Here is a 22,982-nt window from a genome sequence, read left to right as displayed (position 1 = left end):
CAGTCTCCCAATCCCTGCCGATTAAAAAAACATCCCCACAACAGGATGCTAACACCACCACCATGCATTACCGTAGGGATGGTTCCAGGTTTCATCCAGACGTGACGCTTGGCATTCCGGCCAAAGAGTTCAAGCCTGGTTTCATCAGACCAGAGATTTTTGTTTCTCATGGTCTGTGCCTTTTGGCAAAGTCCAAGCGGGATGTCATGTGCCCTTTACTGAGGCGTGGCTTCCGTCTGGCCACTCCACCAATCAGGCCTTTATGGTAGAGTGCTGCAGAGATGGTTTTCCTTCTGGAAGGTTCTCCCATCTCCACAGAAGAACTCCCTGACCAAGGCCTTTCTCCCTCGACTGCGCAGTTTGGCCGGGCGGCCAGCTCTAGAAAAGAGTCTTGGTGGTTCCAAACTTCTTCCATTTAAGAATGGAGGCCATTGTGTTCTTGAGGACCTTCAATGCTGCAGACATTTTTTGGTACCCTTCCCCAGATCTGTGCCTCGACACAATCCTGTCTCGGAGCTCTACGGATAATTCCATGGCTTGGTTTTTGCTCTGACATGTGTGCCTTTCCAAATCATGTCCAATCAATTGAATTTATCACAGGTGGACTCCAATCAAGTTGTAGATAAATGGAAAAAGGATGCATCTATGGTCAATTGAGTCGCATAGCAAAGGGTCTGAATACTTAAGGTGCTTTTTTATTTGTAATAAATTTGCAAAATGTCTAAATCTTTGTGTAGATGGGTAATTTATTTGATTTTTATCCATTTTAGAATAAGGCTATAACATAACAAAATGTGGAAAAAGTGAAGGGGTCTGAACTTTCCGAATGCACTGTAAATATACCAGCGTGGCTAAAAGCAGCTAGGACTGCAACTGCTCTCTGCTGTGCTGGACGATCCACACTAGACTGGAGACGCTGAAGTAACTGTGGGCTACAGCAGGGTTGGTCTTAATGTCTCGTCTGTTTTAGTCCTCTAGAACCATTGTGGAGATTTTTGCAACTCAATAACGGTTAACATTTTTCCACCTTGTGGACCATTTGATGCTTGAACAAACCAGAGCTTATGAAACGTGAGTTCCAAACTTTGTCCTAATATAGCTGGGGGAAAACGTATTTCAATGAGCATAACTCTTCAAAAGAATGTTATGTATTGTTACAGATCATAGGGACAATCGGTCTTAGGCCTAGTTATGACAAATGATATTAGCAGTCTGATAGGCATCCGAGGGACAGATTTCTCTAATCGGCTGACACTGTAGGACAGAGGAAACCGACATCTCCCGTTGAATCTCAACAACCCAAAAGGGATTCTATGTCAAGAGCAGCTATTGGGCCACTGCTACTGGGAGGGAGAGTGGACTGGAGGAGAGAAACCCAGAGCCATATCAGTGGGGGTGATGTCTAAACAGACTCAGAAGGAGGAGTAGTGAAGGAGTACATGGGGAAAAATGCAAAGGCTGGGGGATCAAGTTCGATCCTTCCTCTTGAGAGCTGGCCCGCGCTCATCAGTCAGTTCGGGGTGTATCTGAACTGGCCCAGATACGGCCTGTGATTCTACCGAATCGATTCACGTGGGTCAAGTGTTCCTCTGCATGCATTCCACACCACGGAACCACACAATGCTGGGTTTAGGATTCGCAGATCTTCATCCTCCACTCTCTGCAAGCTGGACTGACCCTTAAAAGACAAAACAATACAGACTTGCTGAGTTTGATACTGATGTTAACTTTGGATAAATATCAGATTTGGACAAAGCTTGAATATCCTTGCAGAGGGTTATATTTTGTTCAACTGTTGATAGATATTTTGTTTAAGGTGTACTCTTACTCAAGCCACACGCTACATGTTACCAGTGAAATCTTATATTTCTTAATGATGCTATATGCACAGTATTTCCCAAACGGCGTAAACAGAAAATGTACATTTACAACAAAAATATTTTATTGGACCAGCGGCATTATGTGTTTGTATAAACATACTTAAAATAGAACCAATATCCAAATTACTACAATTCAGATGGATTTTGTACATAAAAACAAAAGGGGAAAAACTGCAATGTATAAAAATGTTCAAGTAAAAAAGTAAATATTAAAACAATAGCAAGACTGATGCAAAGTCCTTCATTTTCCAGGCACTTAATTTTTTTAATTTTTTTTAATTTTCAGGAGAACCTTAATTCCATATGTTTTGGTTCAATAAATGACAAATGAACTATTCCATACAAATCCTAAAATGCCTTGCACATAAAAAAAAAAAAATGATATCAATGAAGCTTAGCACCTTTCTATACAGTGAAAACATACAAAACAGGACCTTGAAAATAAGTTACAGGTCTCCGAAACAATCCTTCTAAAATACAAAAATGTATAGTTGTGATCAGTGCATGTTTTAAACATGTATACAAAGAAAGCTTTCTCCCACTCTGATTGGAAAAGCTCACGTCGCGGTCGGATGATTGATGGGCAAACGAAGCAGTAACATTCAGACATCTTTGATAGGAGTACAAAACTGTCCATGACAGGATGGCCTATAGCTAGCCTATAATGCTACAGCTCAGATGGCCTGTTACCTTAACTCAAATAGCATGTTGAAGCTAATTCAGGGTCCATACTGTGCCATGACTATACTTTAAATAAACCAAAGATTTACCTTCAAGGCGAGGAAAACTAGTGTTGTGAGCGTTGATTCCATCCACACTCCAGCCAAACAAGTTTAATAATGCCACCGCTGGCCTTTTACCTTGTTCTGATCATATCTAATAGAGTGAGACACATTCGATTTTTACACCTGAAGAGGTTGTAAACTTAATGTCCCGTTTGGCTCTGGGCAGAAAATGTCCCTTTTGTCGTGTCCATCCGCAAACATGAGCAACAGAAAAGATCCAATTGGGGTGAAAACCGTGCCAACATTAACTGTCATTAGTTTCTAGATGAAAATGTTATCGACACCATTTGACCTGCTAAGGCACAATATAAGTCCTCATTGTAAAAAAAAAAAAAAAAAAAAAAGTCTTTTTAATCCATAGAGACGTGAAGGAGAAGCTCGTCGGATGTTGATCTCTTCTCGGCTGGGTCCTCATTTGGGACCAAAGTTCCTTGTTAAGAGACTCTTTCTGCTCTTGCAGACTAACTACAGAGGTCAACAAGGCAGAGTAGGAGAGTCCTGGAGTGCGACACACACAAATTTAAAAAGGCCAAAACATGCATGCTCACGCACACACACCAGCACCTCTATACGTCCTTCACATACACACTGATCCACCGGTTTGTGTGTGTATGGACTTAGTCACATTTGTACACAACTGCTCACACACACACTTGTCACCTCCCCCCATTCCTAACACATTCATACCCTTACACAAACAGTGCACCTGGGCCGTGTGTGTGTTACACCTTGCTCTCGGAGGGCAGTTCGCTGAGGGCAGAGACGATGTCGCTAAAGCAGGAGCGGTCCTTGGGGCTGGAGGCCCAACAGCGAGTCATCAGCTTGTACACCCGGGAAGGACAGCCCTGGGGCAGGGGCAGCTTCCCCCGGCCCTCTCTCAGCTCTGGTAGAGGGGAAGACGTGAGAGAAAGACACACACATGGGGTGAGCGAGCGAGATGCAGGGAAAGAGGTGAAAGATGGAGGGATAGAGAAATAAAAAGGACAGAACAGGAGTGAGCAATAAACCTTAAAAGGGGAATTCCACCACTTTTGAACCTTGTATTCATCTCCAGCATTACCGCAATGTCAACATATGTGAAAACAGCATGTTATGTACAAAGTATTTTTTTGGATAACATCTTCCAGTGACATTGGTGACGTCATCTGGTGTGCATTGTGTGGTTTTAAACAACTATGAGCAGGCAAAGGTTAGTAAACTAACCATTAGGAGGGTGACAATGTGTGATCCTAGAATAGTGGACTTCTACCCCCATCTGGGGTGAAGTAGCATCCTTCAATAACACTTCCAGGCTCCAGTTCGACTGGCCTCACCTTCGAGGACCTTGTCGTGGTCGAGGGCAGCGTGCGGCAGCTCGCCCAGGCTAAACACCTCCCACATGAGCACGCCGAACGACCACACGTCCGTCTTGGTGGAGTAGTCGTCCTCGAACACGGCCTCGCTTGGCAGCCAACGCAGGGGGATCCACGCCTGCCGGTAGTGATAGTACTCACTGGAGGGGGAGAGAGGACACACAGGTTAGCACCAAGACTAAGGTAACCTCCACTTTGGGTGTTTGGTAGTCTGGCCACTGGGTGTCGCCACAATTTAATCTGTCAATTCATCAAATCAATCACATTTTATTGGTCACATTAACATGGTTAGCAAATGTTTATGCGAGTGTAGCGAAATGCTTCTAGTTCCGACCATGCAGTAATATCTAACAAGTAATCAGTAGTAGTCAGTATGTTGGCAGCAGCCACTCAATGTTTGTGATGGCTGTTAAACAGTCTGATGACCTTGAGATAGAAGCGGTTTTTCAGTCTCTCGGTCCCAGCTTTGATGCACCTGTACTGACTTAGCCTTCTGGATGATAGCGGGGTGAACAGGCAGTGGCTCGGGTGGTTGTTGTCCTTGATGATCTTTTTGGCCTTCCTGTGACATCAGGTGGTGTAAGTGTCCTGGAGGACAGGTAGTTTGCCCCCGGTGATGCGTTGTGCAGACCTCACTACCCTCTGGAGAGCCTTGCGGTTTGGGCGGAGCAGTTGCCGCTCTCGATTGTGCATCTGTAAAAGTTGAGTGTTTTTGGTGACAAGCCATATTTCTTCAGCCTCCTGAGGTTGAAGAGGCGGTGTTGCGCCTTCTTCATCAGCTGTCTGTGTGGGTGGACCATTTCAGTTTGTCCGTGATGTGTACGCCGAGGAACTTAAAACTTTCCGCCTTCTCTACTACTGTCCCGTCGATGTGGATAGGGGGGTGCTCCCTCTGCTGTTCACTGAAGTCCACGACCATCTCCTTTGTTTTGTTGAGTGCGAGGTAATTTTCCTGACACCACACTCCGAGGGCCCTCACCTCCTCCCTGTAGGCCATCTCGTCGTTGTTGGTAATCAAGCCTACCACTGTAGTGTCGTCTGCAAACTTGATGCTTACGTTGTTGAGGATCAGCGGGGTGGAGATGTTTCCTACCCTCACCACCAGGGGGCCCGTCAGGAAGTCCAGGACCCAGTTGGCAGGGGTTAATGATGAGTGTGGAGGGTAGTATGGTGTTAAATGTTGAGCTGTAGACGAACAGCATTCTTACATAGGTATTCCTCTTGTCCAAATGGGTTAGGGCAGTGTGCAGTGTGATTGCGATTGCGTCGTCTGTGGACCTATTGGGGCGGTAAGCAAATTGGAGTGGGTCTAGGGTGTCAGGTAGGGTGGAGGTGATATGATCCTTGACTAGTCTCTCAAAGCACTTCATGATGACGGAAGTGAGTGCTACGGGGCGATAGTCGTTTAGCTCAGTTACCCTCGCTTTCTTGGGAACAGAAACAATGGTGGCCCTCTTGAAGCATGTGGGGACAGCCGACTGGGATAGGGATTGATTGAATATGTCCATAAACACATCAGCCAGCTGGTCTGCGCATGCGCTGAGGACACGGCTAGGGATGCCGTCTGGGCCGGCAGCCTTGCGAGAGTTAACACGTTTAAATGTTTTACTCACGTTGGCTGTGGTGAAGGAGAGCCTGCAGGTTTTGGTAGCGGGCCATGTCGGTGGCACTGTATTGTCCTCAAAGCGAGCAAAGAAATAGTTTAGTTTGTCTGGGAGCAAGACATCGGGGTCCGGGGCTGGTTTTCTTATTTAGTCCGTGACTGACTGTACAGTCGTGGCCAAAAGTTGAGAGAATGACAAATATAAATTCATAAAGTCTGATGCCTCAGTTTGTATGATGGCAATTTGCATATACTCCAGAATGTTATGAAGAGTGATCAGATGAATTGCAATTAATTGCAAAGTCCCTCTTTGCAATGCAAATAAACTGAATCACAAAATTACATTTCCACTGCATTTCAGTCCTGCCACAGGATTGAAATGCCAGCTGACATCATGTCAGTGATTCTCTCGTTAACACAGGTGTGAGTGTTGACGAGGACAAGGCTGGAGATCACTCTGTCATGCTGATTAAGTTTGAATAACAGACTGGAAGCTTCAAAAGGAGGGTGGTGCTTGGAATCATTGTTCTTCCTCAGTCAACCATGGTTACCTGCAAGGAAACACGTGCTGTCATCATTGCTTCACAGGCAAGGATATTCCTGCCAGTAAGATTGCACCTAAATCAACCATTTATCGGATAATGAAGAACTTCAAGGAGAGCGGTTCAATTGTTGTGAAGAAGGCTTCATGGCGTTCAAGAAAGTCCAGCAAGCGCCAGGACCGTCTCCTAAAGTTGATTCAGCTGCGGGATCGGGGCAGCACCAGTACAGAGCTTGCTCAGGAATGGCAGCAGGCAGGTGTGAGTGCATCTGCACGCACAGTGAGGCGAAGACTTTTGGAAGATGGCCTGGTGTCAAGAAGCGCAGCAAAGAAGCCACTTCTCTCCAGGAAAAACATCAGGGACAGACTGATATTCTGCAAAAGGTACAGGGATTGGACTGCTGAGGACTGGGGTAAAGTAATTTTCTCTGATGAATCCCCTTTCTGATTGTTTGGGGCATTAGGAAAAAAGCTTGTCCGGAGAAGACAAGGTGAGCGCTACCATCAGTCCTGTGTCATGCCAACAGTAAAGCATCCTGAGACCATTCATGTGTGGGGTTGCGTCTCAGCCAAGGGAGTGGGCTCACTCACAATTTTGCAAAAGAACACAACCATGAATAAAGAATGGTACCAACACATCCTCCGAGAGCAACTTCTCCCAACCACCCAGGAACAGTTTGGTGACGAACAATGCCTTTCCCAGCATGATGGAGCACCTTACCATAAGGCAAAGGTGATAACTAAGTGGCTCGGGGAACAAAACATCAATATTTTGGGTCCATGGCCAGGAAACTCCCCAGACCTTAATCCCATTGAGAATTTGTGGTCAATCCTCAAGAGGCGGATAGACAAACAAAACCCCACAAATTCTGACAAACTCCAAGCATTGATTAAGCAAGAATGGGCTGCCATCAGTCAGGATGTGGCCCAGAAGTTAATTGACAGCATGCCAGGGCAGATTGCAGAGGTCTTGAAAAAGAAGGGTCAACACTGCAAATATTGACTCTTTGCATCAACTTCATGTAATTGTCAATAAAAGCCATTGACACTTATGAAATGCTTGTAATTATACTTCAGTATTCCATAGTAACATCTGACAAAAGTATCTAAAGACACTGAAGCAGCAAACTTTGAAAATTAATATTTGTGTAATTCTCAACTTTTGGCCACGACTGTAGACCCTGCCACATACCTCTCGTGTCTGAGCCGTTGAATTGCGACTACTTTGTCTCTATCCTGACGCTTAGCTTGTTTGATTGCCTTGCAAGGGAATAGCTACACTTTGTATTCGGTCATGTTTCCGGACACCGTGTCCTGATTAAAAGCAGTGGTTCGCGCTTTCAGTTTTGGGCGAATGCTGCCATCAATCCACGGTTTCTGGTTGGGGAAGGTTTTAATAATCACTGATGCACTTGCTAATAAACTCGCTCACTGAATCAGCGTATACGTCAATGTTGTTGTTTGACACTATCCGGAACATATTCCAGTCCACGTGATCGAAGCAATCTTGAAGCGTGGAATCAGATTGGTCGGACCAGCGTTGAACAGACCTGAGCACTTTTAGTTTTTGTCTATAGGCTGGGAGCAACAAAATGGAGTCATGGTCAGAGTTGCCGAAAGGAGGGCGAGGGAGGGCTTTGTATGCGTAGGCAGAAGTTAGAGTAACAATGATCCAGAGTTGCCGGCCCGGGTCGCGCATTCGATAGCCTGATAACAAGGCTCCCTAAATTTTTTCAGATTAGTCTTGTTAAAATCCCCAGCTACAATAAATGCAGCCTCAGGATATGTGGTTTCCAGTTTACATAGAGTCCAATGAAGTTCTTTCAGGGCCGTCGAGGTGTCTGCTTGGGGGGGGGGGGGGGATATACACGACTGATTATAATCAAAGAGAATTCTCTTGGTAGATAATGCAGTCGGCATTTGATTGTAAGGAATTCTACGTCAGGTGAACAAAAGGACTTGAGTTCCTGTATGTTGTTATGATCACACCACGACTCGTTAATCATAAGGCATACACCCCCGCCCTTCTTCTTACCAGAGAGATGTTTGTTTGTCGGCGCGATGCGTGAAGAAACCAGGTGGCTGTACCGACTCTGATAACGTATCCCGAGTGAGCCATGTTTCCGTGAAACAGAGAATGTTACAATATCTGATGTCTCTCTGGAAGGCAACCCTTGCTCGGATTTCTTCTACCTTGTGGTCAAGAGACTGGACATTGGCTAGTAGTATACTCGGGAGCGGTGGGCGATGTGCCCGTCTACGGAGCCTGACCAGAAGACCCCTCCGCCTGCCCTCTGCGGCACCGTTGTTTTGCGTCGGCTACTGGGATTAGATCCATTGTCCTGGGTGGTGGTCCGAACAGAGGATCCGCTTCAGGAAAGTCGTATTCCTGGTCGTAATGTTGGTAAGTTGACGTTGCTCTTATATCCAATAGTTCCTCCCGGCTGTATGTAATAAGACTTAAGCTTTCCTGCTAGCTACTGCCCTCATTCAATGCCATTTTGACTATGCTAGTACTTCCTGGTTTGAGGGCTTATCTAAACTTATGAAGGGGAAGCTCCAGATATCCCAGAATTAGCTGATCAGGGTAGTATTGAAGGTGAGTCCACGTACTCACATAAGCAGGAGCTGCATTCAGGAACTAAACTGGCTGTCTGTTGAGGCTAGGTTGTCCCAGATTAGACTAGGTTTGGTTTACAGGAGTATTTATGGTCCTGCGCCCAGATATCTAAGTGATTACTTTCCTCGTGTTAGGGATGCACACAATCACAGCACCAGATCAGGTGTTGCTGATGTGTGCTTATACAGGTTCAGGAGTAATGCTGGGAAAGGTACTGTCTTGTATACTGGAGCCTCAGAATGGAATGAGTTGCCTCTGCTTATAAAAACAATGTCCTCTCTGGACAGCTTTAAAAATAAAGTCAAAATATGTTTGATGTCTTCTGTGCCCATATGAATAACCCCTATGATGTAACTGGGATGATGAGATAGATGTTCTTCTTCTCTGTTTTTGTTTTATTATTTCACTGCCGTACTGTGTTCCATCTTGTCTCAAGAGGACCACAATGGAAATAAATCCCAGACTTTATTGCGTGTTATCCTCAATTTTATTCATGTGTATGTATGGCTTTCTCAAAGTTTAATGTGTGCTTAAAAAAAAAAAAGTTGAATTAATAAACTCAACAGTGAAAGAAATAATACATTAAAAAAAAAAATAATAATACTGCATAGTATCCTAAGAGCGCGAAGAGAGGTGGCCATCTCTGTCAGTGCCTTTTTTCACTATACATATCACAGGTTTCTTTAAATGGAGACTTTGGGAAATCTAAATTACCGATACAATTATGCTGTGACTGGATTCATTGAAATGAATAAAAACCTTAAAATGTGGTTTTCAACCGCAAGGGATCAATCAAGATTAAATCAAATGTAATCTTACTCGTTGTAGACATCTTTGCTGAGCCCCAGTGCAGACACCTTGACCTGTCTCTTGGCGCTGATCAGACAGTTGCGTGTGGCTAGGTCCTTGTGGACGAAGCGCTGATTGGATAGATGCTCCATCCCCCGGGCAACCTGCAGACACACCCCCACCTGAGGGAGAGGGAGAGTGGAACATACGGAGCATTAAATCACTGTGTTTTCAAGCATATGTGTGCCTTCAAGTGGGTGAGTTAGTGAGTGCGTGTGTTTAAGCATTTGAATGGCTTTCTTTTTATTATTATATCTTCTGGTTACTCTGTTTCTCCATCTGAGTGGTCCAACAGACAGTGAAAGCCAGTGGCATGATGCCACAGGAGAGACTTACTGTAAGCGCCAGCTACCAAATCATGGCCTACTGCACCGAAGCCAAGACCTGATTAAGATGCTAATGTGTGTGTGTGTGTAAACTGACCTTCTGCTTGGTGCTGAGGTGATGGGACTTGGGTTTCTCCTCGTTCTTGGACATCTTGAGGTATTGCTTCAGGTCCCCCTAGGAACATATACACAGGTCTGGGGTCGATGCTAAATCATGGATGACTTTTTTTAAAGTACACCCGCACACGTTTTTCAATGCACTGGGGTCAGTGTGTGCCTACGTAGCTCATATTTTAAATAGTCTTTATTGTATCAAGGCATTTGCCCTTAATACCCATGTATTTCAATGATGCAATAGACTGCCATGTAGGATACATAAGTAAAGTGTGTGTGTGTAGGGAGTAGGATGAAGTTAAGTTGCCCGAAGACACTGATCTTGGGTCAGTTTAGCATTTCCCCCGCTAATGGTTAAGGTTTGGCGGAGGGGAAGCTGATCCTCGGTCTGTACCTAGGGGAAACTTTACCCCGGAGCGTAAGCAGGTAGCTCCCTCCTTACCAATTCAGCGTACTCCAGTATGAGGTAGTGAGGCTCGGCTTCTCTACACATGCCCAGTAGGCACACCAGGTTGGGGTGGCCCAGCTTGCCGAACATCTCGACCTCGCGACGGAACTCCAGCTGCAGGGTCTCGTCCCGCGTCTGCAGACTCTTCACCAGCACCACTGTCTCCTCCTCGTCCTCACTGCCTCTTGCTCCTGTCGACATGATGCCCTTGGCTTTGGCCAGGAACACCTCGCCAAACTCACCTTTCCCTGTGTAGGAGAGGGGAATCAGTATCATTTTTGTATAGCCTTTATTTATACAGGTAAGTCAACGAAGAACAAATTCTTATTTACGACGACGTGTGTGTGCGTGCACATGCATGCGATGCTCTATACCCAGAGTGGTGATGGTGGTCAGGTTGGCGCGGGGGTAGTGCCCTTTGTCGTGGCTGCTGTTGCGCTTGTTGTTGGCGCTGCTGGCCGTGGTGCCCATGTTGGTCAGTGCCACCTCCTCCTGGATCTCAGCGGTGGCCTGTCCGTTGGTCTGCACCGTGCCCCCTGTAGTGCCAGGACAAAATGGCATCCTTCAATACCGGTAACTAAACATGACTGCTTGTACATACTCTATAGTCCTCTTCTTATCTCTAGGTACAGAAATGTTAAGGAAATAGAGCCATGGAAATGAAACGGTTCCGTTTTAAAGCCCAACTCAAGAGGATGTTTTTGCTGACACCAATATTGACTTCACATATCGGTGCCTGTCACTAGTAATACATGTAAACGTATAGTTGTTGTACTGCGTACTTGTAATGTTTTCGATACATTTCACACTACCGGGAAAACCAGACACTATTGAATGCAACTGAATGGAATAAACTGCGAACGCTGACCGTTGAGGTGCTCCGTCTCGGCCTCCTCTCCCTCGGGGCCCTTTAGTCGCTTGGCGTTGCGTCTCTTCTTGCAGTAGAACATCAGGCCCAAGACGATGATGATGTAGGCCACGGCGGCGCCCACCGATAGGCCGATTGTCTGGATCATCTTGTATGGCGCCTTTTCGTCGTCCTCCGACGAGTGGTGCACAGGCTTCTCTGTTGACACACACACACACACACGAAAGAGTCAGAGGTGACGTGATGTGCTTCTCTACTGAATTAAAAGTCTTCTGTTGGAGTCTCCACTGAATCACCATCTCAACCTCAGATGCCAAGTGGACAGCTCAAGATGGCACCTCTCAATTACATTCTTTCTAAATGAGACGTTGCAGTGCTGAACTGTGATTCATTCGTCTTGACCCCGCTACTATCATTACACATTCAAGCGCCTAAAGAGGTATTTACAGTTTGGTGCGCTGCTTTATTTCCTCCACCTACCACAACCATTAAAATACTTTAGACAGCTGCCTGGCAGGCACACAAAGTCGACCCCCCCCCCCCGGTGTCTTACCTACGACATAGAGCTCTGCCGACGTGTGGCCGATATTGCAGCTGTTGCCAGCGATGCACGTGTAGCTTCCCGTGTCCTCCACACTCACGTCGTGGACGACCAGAGAACCGTTGGGCATCTTCTGAAACCTGGAGAGCAAACGGCACAGGAGACAGGGGTGAGGCCGCGTCTGCATTCAATTCTTTTCCCCCTCGTTTACGCCCATTCACCGTTGATCCGGTTCTATTTCACTTCCTACCCCTTCAATAATCAGAGGGGTCTCGAGGCATCAGCAGTGTAGTAAAAGCACTTCTACCATATTGCATTTGCCTTATTGTATTTACCAAACAATGAAGGGTTAGGCCTAAGGGAAGGGAATTGGGAATGATGGTAATACGTCAAAGGCTAGATATTTATTTTTATCATGGTAGGGAAGATGTCACTATCCAAACATGCTGTTTAGCACGGTGTTCAGAACGAAACACACACAAATGAGAAACCAAAATACTACAAAATGACTTTGGGCCTTAAAACAGACAGCTGTGGTTCTCCACCTGCTCTTGCGAGGCTCCAGGAACTTGTCTTTCTTTTTCCACTGGATAAAGGGCTGGGGGTCGCCAGTGGCCTGGCAGTGCAGAATGGCTGTGTGGCCCTGGTAAACAGTGGTGTGCTCCGGCTCCATATTAAACGTTATATACACTGGGAGAGAGAGAGAGAAGGAAATAAAGAAATAGTGGAAGTGCTGGTTAAGATGGAGTTAGTTGTGTTGGGAGTCTAGAGATGGTGGCATTAGCACTGTTGAAATCAGATAACGTAGTTCTGCCGTTTTTGTTTCTAAACCTAACCCTGGAACCTAATCAATTACTGTCACAGGTTGGCTGGAGCACACACACACATTTTTCACAGGTAGAAATCAATCTCTGGTTAAAAGTAGAGGGCGACAACCGGAGGACCATTGGTCTGTGTGGTGTCTGGTTGTATAGGTGGCAGCTTAGTGGTGCGTCTGTGACCTGCATTGGTGTGGTTGGCATTAGTTCCACTGGTGTTAGTGGAGGGATACCTGCTACGGTGAGCTGCACAGCGGCTGTGATCTGGCCCTGCAGGCTGTTGGAAGCCAGGCAGGTGTAGTTGCCCGCGTCGTCCCTCGTCACCTTTGCGAAGTGGAGCACGCCGCCGGTCTGTACTACATGCTCTGGCATCTCACTGCCATCTGCAAGGGGGGGGGGAATATTAGAGATTCAGATTCACATTTATTGTCCTACAAGTGGAGCACAGCTCACACATTAGATAGACAAAACTATTTAGAAAACACACCAGGAAGCAAACAATGTAACAGTTGAGAGAGAGCAGTCCAATATCAACCCCCTAGCCCAGGCTTATATTCAATTCCATTCCTGGAGGGTCGAATACTCTTCTGGATTTTATTCTAACCTTCATGTGTCGGAGACTGACTTATACATGGGATAATAGGTACGTGCAACTTCCATGGAGAAGTGGAAGCCCTCTAGCACCTCGATTGAATAGCCCCTCGACTCTACCCCCAAAACACATCTACAATTAAACAATGGGTGTACAAAATGCCAGAAAATCTGACTATGCCAATAAGCTAGAAAGTTATTACCATATTGCTTACACCCATGTTAACCTTTGAGATCAACTAGAAGCGTCTAGGTACAAGGGGTAGGGGCTAAGAGTAGATTTTGGATTGGCTTGAGCAACATAGGACTCAGACACACACGTACAAAAAGGCAGGCAAGGAGGTCCGAACACCCACCTGCTTTGGTCCACTGGATGGTGGGGATCTCGCGGCCCTTGGCGGAGCACTGCACAGTGCCCTCCTTGTCCAACTCCAGACACTGGGAGGGCTGGGGGGTGGGGGTGAACTTCAGCTTCTCTGGAGGAAGGAGACAACCGTGTTGGTGACAGAACGTGGAGTAGAGTAGAGAGACACAAGCATACACATCATCTCCAAACATTTACACACACCAGTGTTTCCGTTAGGCAAATTTGGCGCTGGCCAAAATGACCAGGAAGAACACATTTATCGGACATTTGATACATTTACCGATCATCCATATGCATTGGAGGCGTAACCCATTAGGTCTTCCAGCCAGCGCCATCAATAAATTAGGGATATTGGCCAAAAGAAACACTTCGATGTCCTTAAACAGCCTATTACTAATTACAAAATATGATTTATTCCTTGTGTTGCGATGTGTAGCATATGCAAAACAGAATTTTTTTATACTTGTCAGAAAGGCGACTGTCTGCTGTACAGATATAGCCGTTCAGAAGGGGGCTAATTCGTTAATTTTCTAACAGATAAGCGTTTATTGTAGTAGTCTGGTAGGCCTAAAACATTCTTCCTCACCTCATATGTCGAAGTCAGTTGGAGCGCACTACCTTCATATTATAGGCCTGCAGTATAATAGGCCACACAACACCAAACCTTCACAAAAACTTCTAAACTTTATTAGGGTAATATCAAAAGTAAAAGAAAATGGCTCAACAGAATGAAACAAAACACTTGTCCAGAAAGTTTTAAAACAGGCTATATTGCAGCAATTACCAAGGCAGGCTAATGCCTACCGTACCAACAAATGCAAGCAATAGGCTAATGATATTTGTATTTATTTTACAACAGGCCTACTAAATACAGAGCACGCCATTAAAAAAAGACAGATCAAAATTAAATTTAGCCAACAAAAATGTCTCAACAGAATGAAACAAAACACGTTTTGCATATTTAAAGAACTGGTTTAGATTAATAAATAAGCCTACAATAAATACATATTTCAAAATTGCATCCTACCTGGATATCAACATTAATCTCATCTTTGTCCACTACAATATTAGAAGGGATCCAGACTAACATTTTTCCCTGGTGGCACTTGTGCTACTAAGTTTTTTCAGTTGGTGGCACCAACCCATGATTTGGTCACACCAAAAATGTTCACAGCATCATGCAATAGAAAAACAATTGTAGGCCTATCATCTTATAAAGTAATTCAGTGCTTTATTAAAACGTGTATTAGACTACTGAGATGGTATTGAAGTAATAAGTTGTTTCATCTTTTCATGCGATTCAAAATATTTATGTCCAACCATACTCCAGTGATTGTCATGCATTTTGGGTAGAAAAATTATACTATTATATTTTACTGTTAATATTTTATCATTTTTTGGGGGTTCAAAAGAGATGACTTTGATATTAGATTACATAAAGATGCAGGCAGACTAATTTATTTTGGGACAATTCACCACCTGAGTAAGTGGAAACTCAAAACACATGCTATTAGCCATGTATCAAATCCAACAGTACATTTAATGTCCCCAAAAAACATTGCAGTTGTAGCCTACTGCCCAATGAGGCCTATGCACTCACAATGGCCAATGCGCAGCTCGTGCGCTCCGTATCACACAGCCATATCAAATATCTTATTTGTAAAATAGTTGCTATTGAACTCAAAATTGAAAGTGGAGAAATAAAAAAGTATATCTACAGAAAGCTGAGAACATCCCCTCTCCACCTGTGACAACAGGATAGCTGTGTTTTTAAAATGTTATACAATCAGAACACTTCATTCTCCTGGAGAATTTTTCCCCCCGGGAAAGGAAAGAGTGGCCCGCTCGACACAGCAGCAGGCTCCTGCGAAACCAGTACAGGGGCAGGAAAGCAGACACTTTCATTACAGGAATCATGAGGATAATGCACTTTACTGTTTGGAGTGAGGTAAATGAATGTGCAGCTCGCACCGATGCGACCAATAGATTTTTTTTTAAACTCGTACAGCCAAGTCAAAGGTCCGCAATATGCGACTAAATAGTTGCAGTCTGGAGCCATGCCTTCTAACTTTTGTTTTACTTCAATGAAAAAGACCCAAATCTTCATAATCAACAGTAGCCTAAGCCAAGTCTCCTCTCTCTCTCTCTCCTCAGCGGGGCAGACCCAGGCACTTTTGCCGACTCCAATTTTATTTACCGGCATTTCATTTATTTGAAATCGGCCAAAAGCCGGCAATTACCAGCCAACGGAAACCCTGATACACACATATATAACATGGCACTCCCACACACAAAGTTCTTTCTCTCGCTCACATACATACACTCTCACATACACACCACAAACACATTACGGCACTAACCACACACTTGCATGCTGTCTCTCTTCTCTTACAAAGTCACACCTACGCATGTGCGCGCACACACACACACACACACTCACCAAGAACGAAGACCCTGGCCCGGCCCTCCACCCTCCCGGCCTCCGTCTGGCTCCGACACATGTACAAGTGGTTATCATACACCTCCACGCTGTTGATCCTCAGGGTCCCGTTGGGGTACAGCTTAAAGCGAATGTCCTACAGTCAAAAGACAACAATGGGTTAACAATAGGTTTCATAGAAATGAAAGTTACAGATTGCACCTTTATGCAGATTTATAGTTCTGGGCATTATAAAGTTAATCTGTATTGCAGCACAGTAAGAAGTTTATGTAAATGCACCGGAAGGGGCATATTTGAGAAATGCATTTCATGACATGCAAATTCGTTGATGATTCTTAAATGAACTTGACACTGCAAGAGAATATCACATTAGCAATGTCCAGAACCGTATGTAAATATAAGGATATACACGCAGTGTACAAAACATAACATATTGAGCTGCACCTCCGTTTCCCTCAGAACAGCCTCAATTCATCGGGGCGTTGACTACAAGGTCTCGGAAGCGTTCCACGGGGACGCTGGCCCATGTCGACTCCTGTGATTCCCCACAGTTGTGTCAAGTTGGCTGCATGTCCTTTTAAATATTTTGCCTTACCCATTTACCCTCTGAATGGAACGCACACACAATCTCCGTCTCAAGGCTTAAAAGTACTTATTTAACCTGTCTCTTCCCCTTCATCTACACTGACTTAAGTCAATTTAACAAGCGACATCAATACAGGATCATAGCTTTCACCTGGATTTAACTGGTCAATCTATGTCATGGAAAGAGCAGGTGGTCCTAATGTTATGTACACTCGGTGTGTAGTAGTTCTTCAGTGTATATTCCCACTTCTTTTCAGAATGATCAGGACACACAGTTCGGACCACAGGACTGACCTCGGCGGTGAGGGGGATGAAGTTGCGGTACCAGGTAACCTCGGGCTGGGGCGTGGCGCGGGTGTGGCAATGCAGGTACCCAGGGAGGCCCTCCTCCAGTTGGCTGTCCTCTGGCTTCGTCACCCATTCCGGAGGGGCTAGGGGATACACACATTTAGCATCTCTTAAAAGTAGTGTCTACACCCAATACATTTCGGCAGGTGCAGGTCACAACGAATGCCACAATCCTTCAGAGTTTTGTCCAACTCCCGCCTCAGCAGTGAAACACCCGAGTCGTGTTCATTAGGGTACACTGTAACAAAATGTTACACAACGGAAAATGTAACTTAGGTTTTTTTATATATCTTTTTTTTTTTTTTTTTTTTTTTAATCGGACAAGTTTACATACTGCTTCCCTCGATTTTAGACCGTTTTCTTCCGTTTTGACCACAAATACCCTTTTCACACACAAATACCCTTTACCCTTTTCATCTTGCTGACCTGGTCCAAACTGTGCTAGCTCCGATATTTTCATTTCACATTGTGCTTTTCATCAAAGGTCCAGAGATAATTGTGGATGTGTAACCAGACCAGCTTGGCTGGGCTCAGTAGTATGAAAAGCCTTTAGGGTCTTGAGGTCTATACTCACTGGCCACTGTGACGGTCAGCTCCTGTCTCCTGGTACCGGCCTTGTTCTGGCCCACGCAGGTATACAGTCCAGAGTCTTCCCCCTGGGTGGGGCTGAAGACCAGCTCCAGTCCGTCCTGGTATACCCTGCCCTCTGAGGGGACGCGTTCCCCGCCCCGCTCCCACCACACATCGGGCTCCGGGTGGCCGCGAGGGGGGCGGCAGGACACCCTCTCCAGGGAGTTGTCCAAGAAGACCCGAGTCTGGCTGGGGCCCATCTCCTCGATCTCTGTAAGGGGTGGGAGGAAGTATTTGAAGTGATAGTCCATCATGACATCAGTAATAGAAAACAAAAACCATGAATTAAGACTGCAAAACGAACATCTTGTGTCCTAATCATGAAGGCAATGCAGTATACCAGTCAACTGCAGAGTGGAACTGTTGACCATGCCGTGCAAATCCAGTTAAAAATAGTGCAGATTAGTGAGGAATAAAATGAATAAATGGCATTATACTCTGACAGGGTTCAGTGAGTTAGACACAAAGTGAAGGATTCAAACATCTGTCTTGAGACAGTGTGTCAAAACGGTGCACTCCCTTACCTGCTAGGTTCACGGTGGCCTCCAGCGTGACAGGGAGTCCGCGGGACCATTTGGCTACACATTTGTAGAGCCCAGTGTTTCTGGGTTTCACCTGGGTTATGAGTAGGGAGCCATTGTTCAACATCACCAACCTAGGAAGGAAGAGAAAGAAACGCCAAAACAAAAAAAACACTGAATATTTTCTGGAAAGTTGGGCAACTCAGGAAAGAGGACTTGTTTGTTTGACATTTTCTGTATATTTTTACATTTAAAAAAAAAGAACTCTTGGAAGCGATACTAAAAAACAATAAAAATTTAGCGGACTGCAGAATTAACCTGAATGTCGACATGCTTCCAAAACATTCATAAACAACATGCACACATCTGCATACGCACACACAGCCGTAGAGTGGATGTATATAGCGGAAACCGTACTTCACATCTAGGAGACGGTACTTAGTCTTCACGCATCTGGTGTGTGTAATTATATACAAATACACATCTAAGTCACTGAACCATGTCACAGTATAATGCCATTTATACATTTTTATCCCTCGCTAATCTGCATCTTTAGGGTCTAATTATTTATATTTATATATTTATATATATATATACATATATATATATATATGTATATATATATTTATATATATATATATATACATATATATATATACATAAATATATATATATACACATAAATATATACATATATATATATATATATATACATATATATACATATATATATATATATATGTATATATATATTTATATATATATATATATATATATATATATATATATACATAAATATATATATATACACATAAATATATACATATATATATACATATATATACATATATATATTTATATATATATATACATAAATATATATATATATATATATATATATATATACATATATATATTTATATTTATATATAAATATATATGTATTTATATATAAATATATATATATATTTATAAATATATAAATACTTATGTCATGCAATAAAATGCAAATTAATTACTTAAATCATACAATGTGATTTTCTGGATTTTTGTTATGATTCCGTCTCTCACAGTTGAAGTGTACCTATGATAAAAATGACAGACCTCTACATGCTTTGTAAGTAGGAAAACCTGCAAAATCGGCATTGTATCAAATACTTGTTCTCCCCACTATATATATATATGATAAACTGAGAAAGGTTAGTTACTATTGGGGTTGGAGCGAAAAAACCTTCAGGAGGGTAGCGCTCCAGGAACAGGGTGTGAGTGTGAGAGCGATTACATACACCTTAGCCAAATACATTTACACTCAGTTTTTCACAATTCCTGACATTTAATCCTAGAGAAATTCCCTGTCTTAGGTCAGTTAAGATCACCACTTTATTTTAAGAATGCGAAATCTCAGAATAGAGAATTATTAAATTCAGCTTTTAGTTCTTTCATCACATTCCCAGTGGGTCAGAAGTTTATACACTCAATTAGTATTTGGTAGCATTGCCTTTAAATTGTTTAACTTGGGTCAAATGTTTTGGGTAGCCTTCCACAATAAGTTGGGTGAATTTTGGCCCATTCCTCCTGACAGAGCTGGTGTAACCGAGTCAGGTTTGTAGGCCTCCTTGCTCGCTCACGCTTTTTCAGTTCTGCCGACACATTTTCTATAGGATTGAGGTCAGGGCTTTGTGATGGCCACTCGAACACCTTGACTTTGCTGTCCTTAAGCCATTTTTCCACAACTTTGGAAGTATGCTTACCTTAGTATCCATTTGGAAAACCCATTTGCGACCAAGCTTTAACTTCCTTACTGATGTCTTGAGATGTTGCTTCAATATATCCATATAATTTTGCTCCCTCATAATTTTGCTCCTATTTTGTGAAGTGTACCAGTCCCACCTGTAGCAAAGCATCCCCACAACATGATGCTGCCACCCCCGTGCTTCACGGTTGGGATGGTGTTCTTCGGCTTGCAAGCCTCCCCCTTTTTCCTCCAAACATAATGATGGTCATTATGGCCAAACAGTTCTATTTTTGTTTCATCAGACCAGAGGACATATCTCCAAAAAGTACGATCTTTGTCTCCATGTGCAGTTGCAAACCGTAGTCTGGCTTTTATGGTGATTTTGGAGCAGGGGCTTCTTCCTTGCTGAGCGGACTTTCAGGTTATGTCAATATAGGACTCGTTTTACTGTGGATATAGACACTTTTGTACCCGTTTCCTCCAGCATCTTCACAATGTCCTTTGCTGTTGTTCTGGGATTGAGTTGCACTTTTCGCACGTTCATCTCTAGGAGACAGAACGTGTCTCCTTCCTGAGCGCTATGACGGCTGCGTGGTCCCATGGTGTTTATAGTAGATGTCGACCGATTAACCGGGGCCGATTTCAAGTTCATATAGCAATCGGAAAATCGGTAAAAAAAAAAATTACACCTTTATTTAATCTTTATTTAACTAGGCAAGTCAGTTAAGAACACATTTTTATTTTCAATGACGGCCTAGGAACGTTCTGCCTAGTTTAGGGGCAGAACGACAGATTTTTAACCTTGTCAGCTCGGGGGATCCAATCTGCATTGATTACATTGCCCTCCACGAGGAGCCTGCCTGTTAGCGAATGCAGTAAGCTAAGGTAAGTTGCTAGCTAGCATTAAACTTATCTTATAAAAAACAATCAATGACTGTCATTGCTCCAATGTGTACTTAACCATAAACATCAACGCCTTTCTTAAAATCTATACACAAGTATATATTTTTAAACCTGCATATTTAGCTAAAAGAAATCCAGGTTAGCAAGCAATATTAACCAGGTGAAATTGTGTCATTTCTCTTGTGTTCATTGCACGCAGAGTCAGGGTATATGTAACAGTTTGGGCCACCTGGCTCTTTGCGAACTAATTTGCCAGAACTTTACGTAATTATGACAACATTGAAGGTTGTGCAATGTAACAGGAATATTTAGACTCATGGATGCCACCCGTTAGATAAAATAGAGCTCGTTCGACCTCAGATCAAGCTAGACACCCCATTCCACCTCCCACTGCCTGTTGACATCTAGTGGAAGGCGTATGAAGTGCATGTATATCCATAGATTTCAAGCAAATGAATAGGAAGGCCCTGGAACAGAGCCTCGATTTCAGATTTTTCACTCCCTGTCAGGAAGTTAGCTGCAAAATGAGTTCTGTTTTACTCACAGATATAATTCAAACGGGTTTAGAAACTTGAGTGTTTTCTATCCAATAGTAATAATAATATGCATATTGTACGATCTATAATAGAGTACAAGGCAGTTTAATTTGGGCACATTTTTACAAAGTGAAAACAGCGCCCCCATATTGACAAGAAGTTAAGTTAAAATAAAAGTGTTTATTCAGTATTGTTGCAATTGTCATTATTACAAAAATGTGTGTGTGTATGATATATATATATATTTTTTTTTTATAAAATCGGCATCTGCTTTTTTTGTCCTCCAATAATCGGTATCGAAAAATCATAATCGGTCGACCTCTAGTTTTACTTGCGTACTATTGTTTGTACAGATGAACGTGGTACCTTCAGGCGTTTTGGAAATTGCTCCCAAGGATGAACCAGACTTGGAGGTCTACAATTATTTTTGGATGAAAAAAGATCTAGGCTGATTTCTTCTGATTTTCCCATGATATCAAGCAAAGAGGCACTGAGTTTCAAGGTAGGCCTTGGAATACATCCACAGGTACACCTCCAATTGACTCAAATTATGTCAATTAGCCTATCAGAAGCTTCTAAAGCCATGACATCATTTTCCGGAATTTTCCAAGCTGTTTAAAAGGCACAGTCAACTTAGTGTATGTAAACTTCTTTCCCACTGGAATTGTGATGCAGTGAATTATAAGTGAAATAATCTGTCTGTAAACAATTGTTGGAAAAATGACTTGTCATGCACAAAGTAGATGTCCTAACCGACTTGCCAAAACTATAGTTTGTTAACAAGAAATTTGTGGAGTGGTTGAAAAACGAGTTAATGACTCCAACCTAAGTGTACGTAAACTTCCGACTTCAACTCTATGCATGCATGCATGCATGCATGTAGTGCCAGTCAAACGTTTGGACACACCTACTCATTCAATGGTTTTCCTTTATTCTTACTATTTTCTACATTGTAAATTAATAGTGAAGACATAAAAACTATGAAATATAACATATGGAATCATGTAGTAACCAGAAAAGTGTTAAATCAAAATATATTTTACATTTGAGATTCTTCAAAGCACTTGTTGCTTGCGTTTCCTTCACTCTGCGGTCCACCTCATCCCAAACCATCCCAATTGGGTTGAGGTCGGGTGATTGTGGAGGCCAGGTCATCTGATGCAGCACTCATCACTGTCATTGGTCAAATAACCCTTACACAGCCTGGAGGTGTGTTGGGTCACTGTCCTGTTGAAAAACACATGATAGTCCCACTGAGCCCAAACCAGATGGGATGGCGTGTCGCTGCAGAATGCTGTGGTAGCAATGCTTGTTAAGTGTGTCTTGAATTCTAAATAAATCACTGACAGTATCCCCCAGCAAAGCACACCACCTCCTCCTCCATGCTTCACGGTGGGAATCCACACATGCGGAAATCATCCGCTCACCTACTCTGCGTCACAAAGACACGGCGGTTGAACCCAAAAAATCTCAAATTTGGACTAAAGGACAGATTTCCTCCAGTCTAATGTCCTTTGCTCGTGTTTTGGTAAGTCGACGCAGAGGGCAAATCACTTCTTATTGGTGTCTTTTAGTCGTGGT

General features: G+C 43.5%; 1 protein-coding gene across 1 annotated transcript in view; it reads right to left on the bottom strand.

Moving 5' to 3' along the window:
• Positions 1-1,924: 1,924 nt before the first annotated feature.
• Positions 1,925-22,982, bottom strand: part of LOC129839528 (inactive tyrosine-protein kinase 7-like) — a 43,345-nt gene continuing 22,287 nt past the window's right edge. The window contains exons 6-20 of the mRNA XM_055907037.1: positions 18,231-18,361; positions 17,651-17,917; positions 17,023-17,159; positions 16,144-16,279; positions 13,693-13,812; positions 12,979-13,128; positions 12,473-12,617; positions 11,940-12,067; positions 11,387-11,584; positions 10,893-11,054; positions 10,513-10,766; positions 10,054-10,131; positions 9,601-9,752; positions 3,979-4,157; positions 1,925-3,548 (exon numbers count right to left, since the gene is read on the bottom strand). Of these exons, the coding sequence (XP_055763012.1) occupies positions 3,388-3,548; positions 3,979-4,157; positions 9,601-9,752; positions 10,054-10,131; positions 10,513-10,766; positions 10,893-11,054; positions 11,387-11,584; positions 11,940-12,067; positions 12,473-12,617; positions 12,979-13,128; positions 13,693-13,812; positions 16,144-16,279; positions 17,023-17,159; positions 17,651-17,917; positions 18,231-18,361 (2,398 nt within the window). The 3' untranslated portion in view covers positions 1,925-3,387. The remainder of the gene's footprint in view (positions 3,549-3,978; positions 4,158-9,600; positions 9,753-10,053; positions 10,132-10,512; positions 10,767-10,892; positions 11,055-11,386; positions 11,585-11,939; positions 12,068-12,472; positions 12,618-12,978; positions 13,129-13,692; positions 13,813-16,143; positions 16,280-17,022; positions 17,160-17,650; positions 17,918-18,230; positions 18,362-22,982) is intronic.

This window comes from Salvelinus fontinalis, chromosome 40 (genome assembly GCF_029448725.1).
Source record: "Salvelinus fontinalis isolate EN_2023a chromosome 40, ASM2944872v1, whole genome shotgun sequence".
In the NCBI taxonomy this organism is placed as follows: Eukaryota; Metazoa; Chordata; class Actinopteri; order Salmoniformes; family Salmonidae; genus Salvelinus; species Salvelinus fontinalis.
This window is presented reverse-complemented; position numbering and strand designations above follow the sequence as displayed.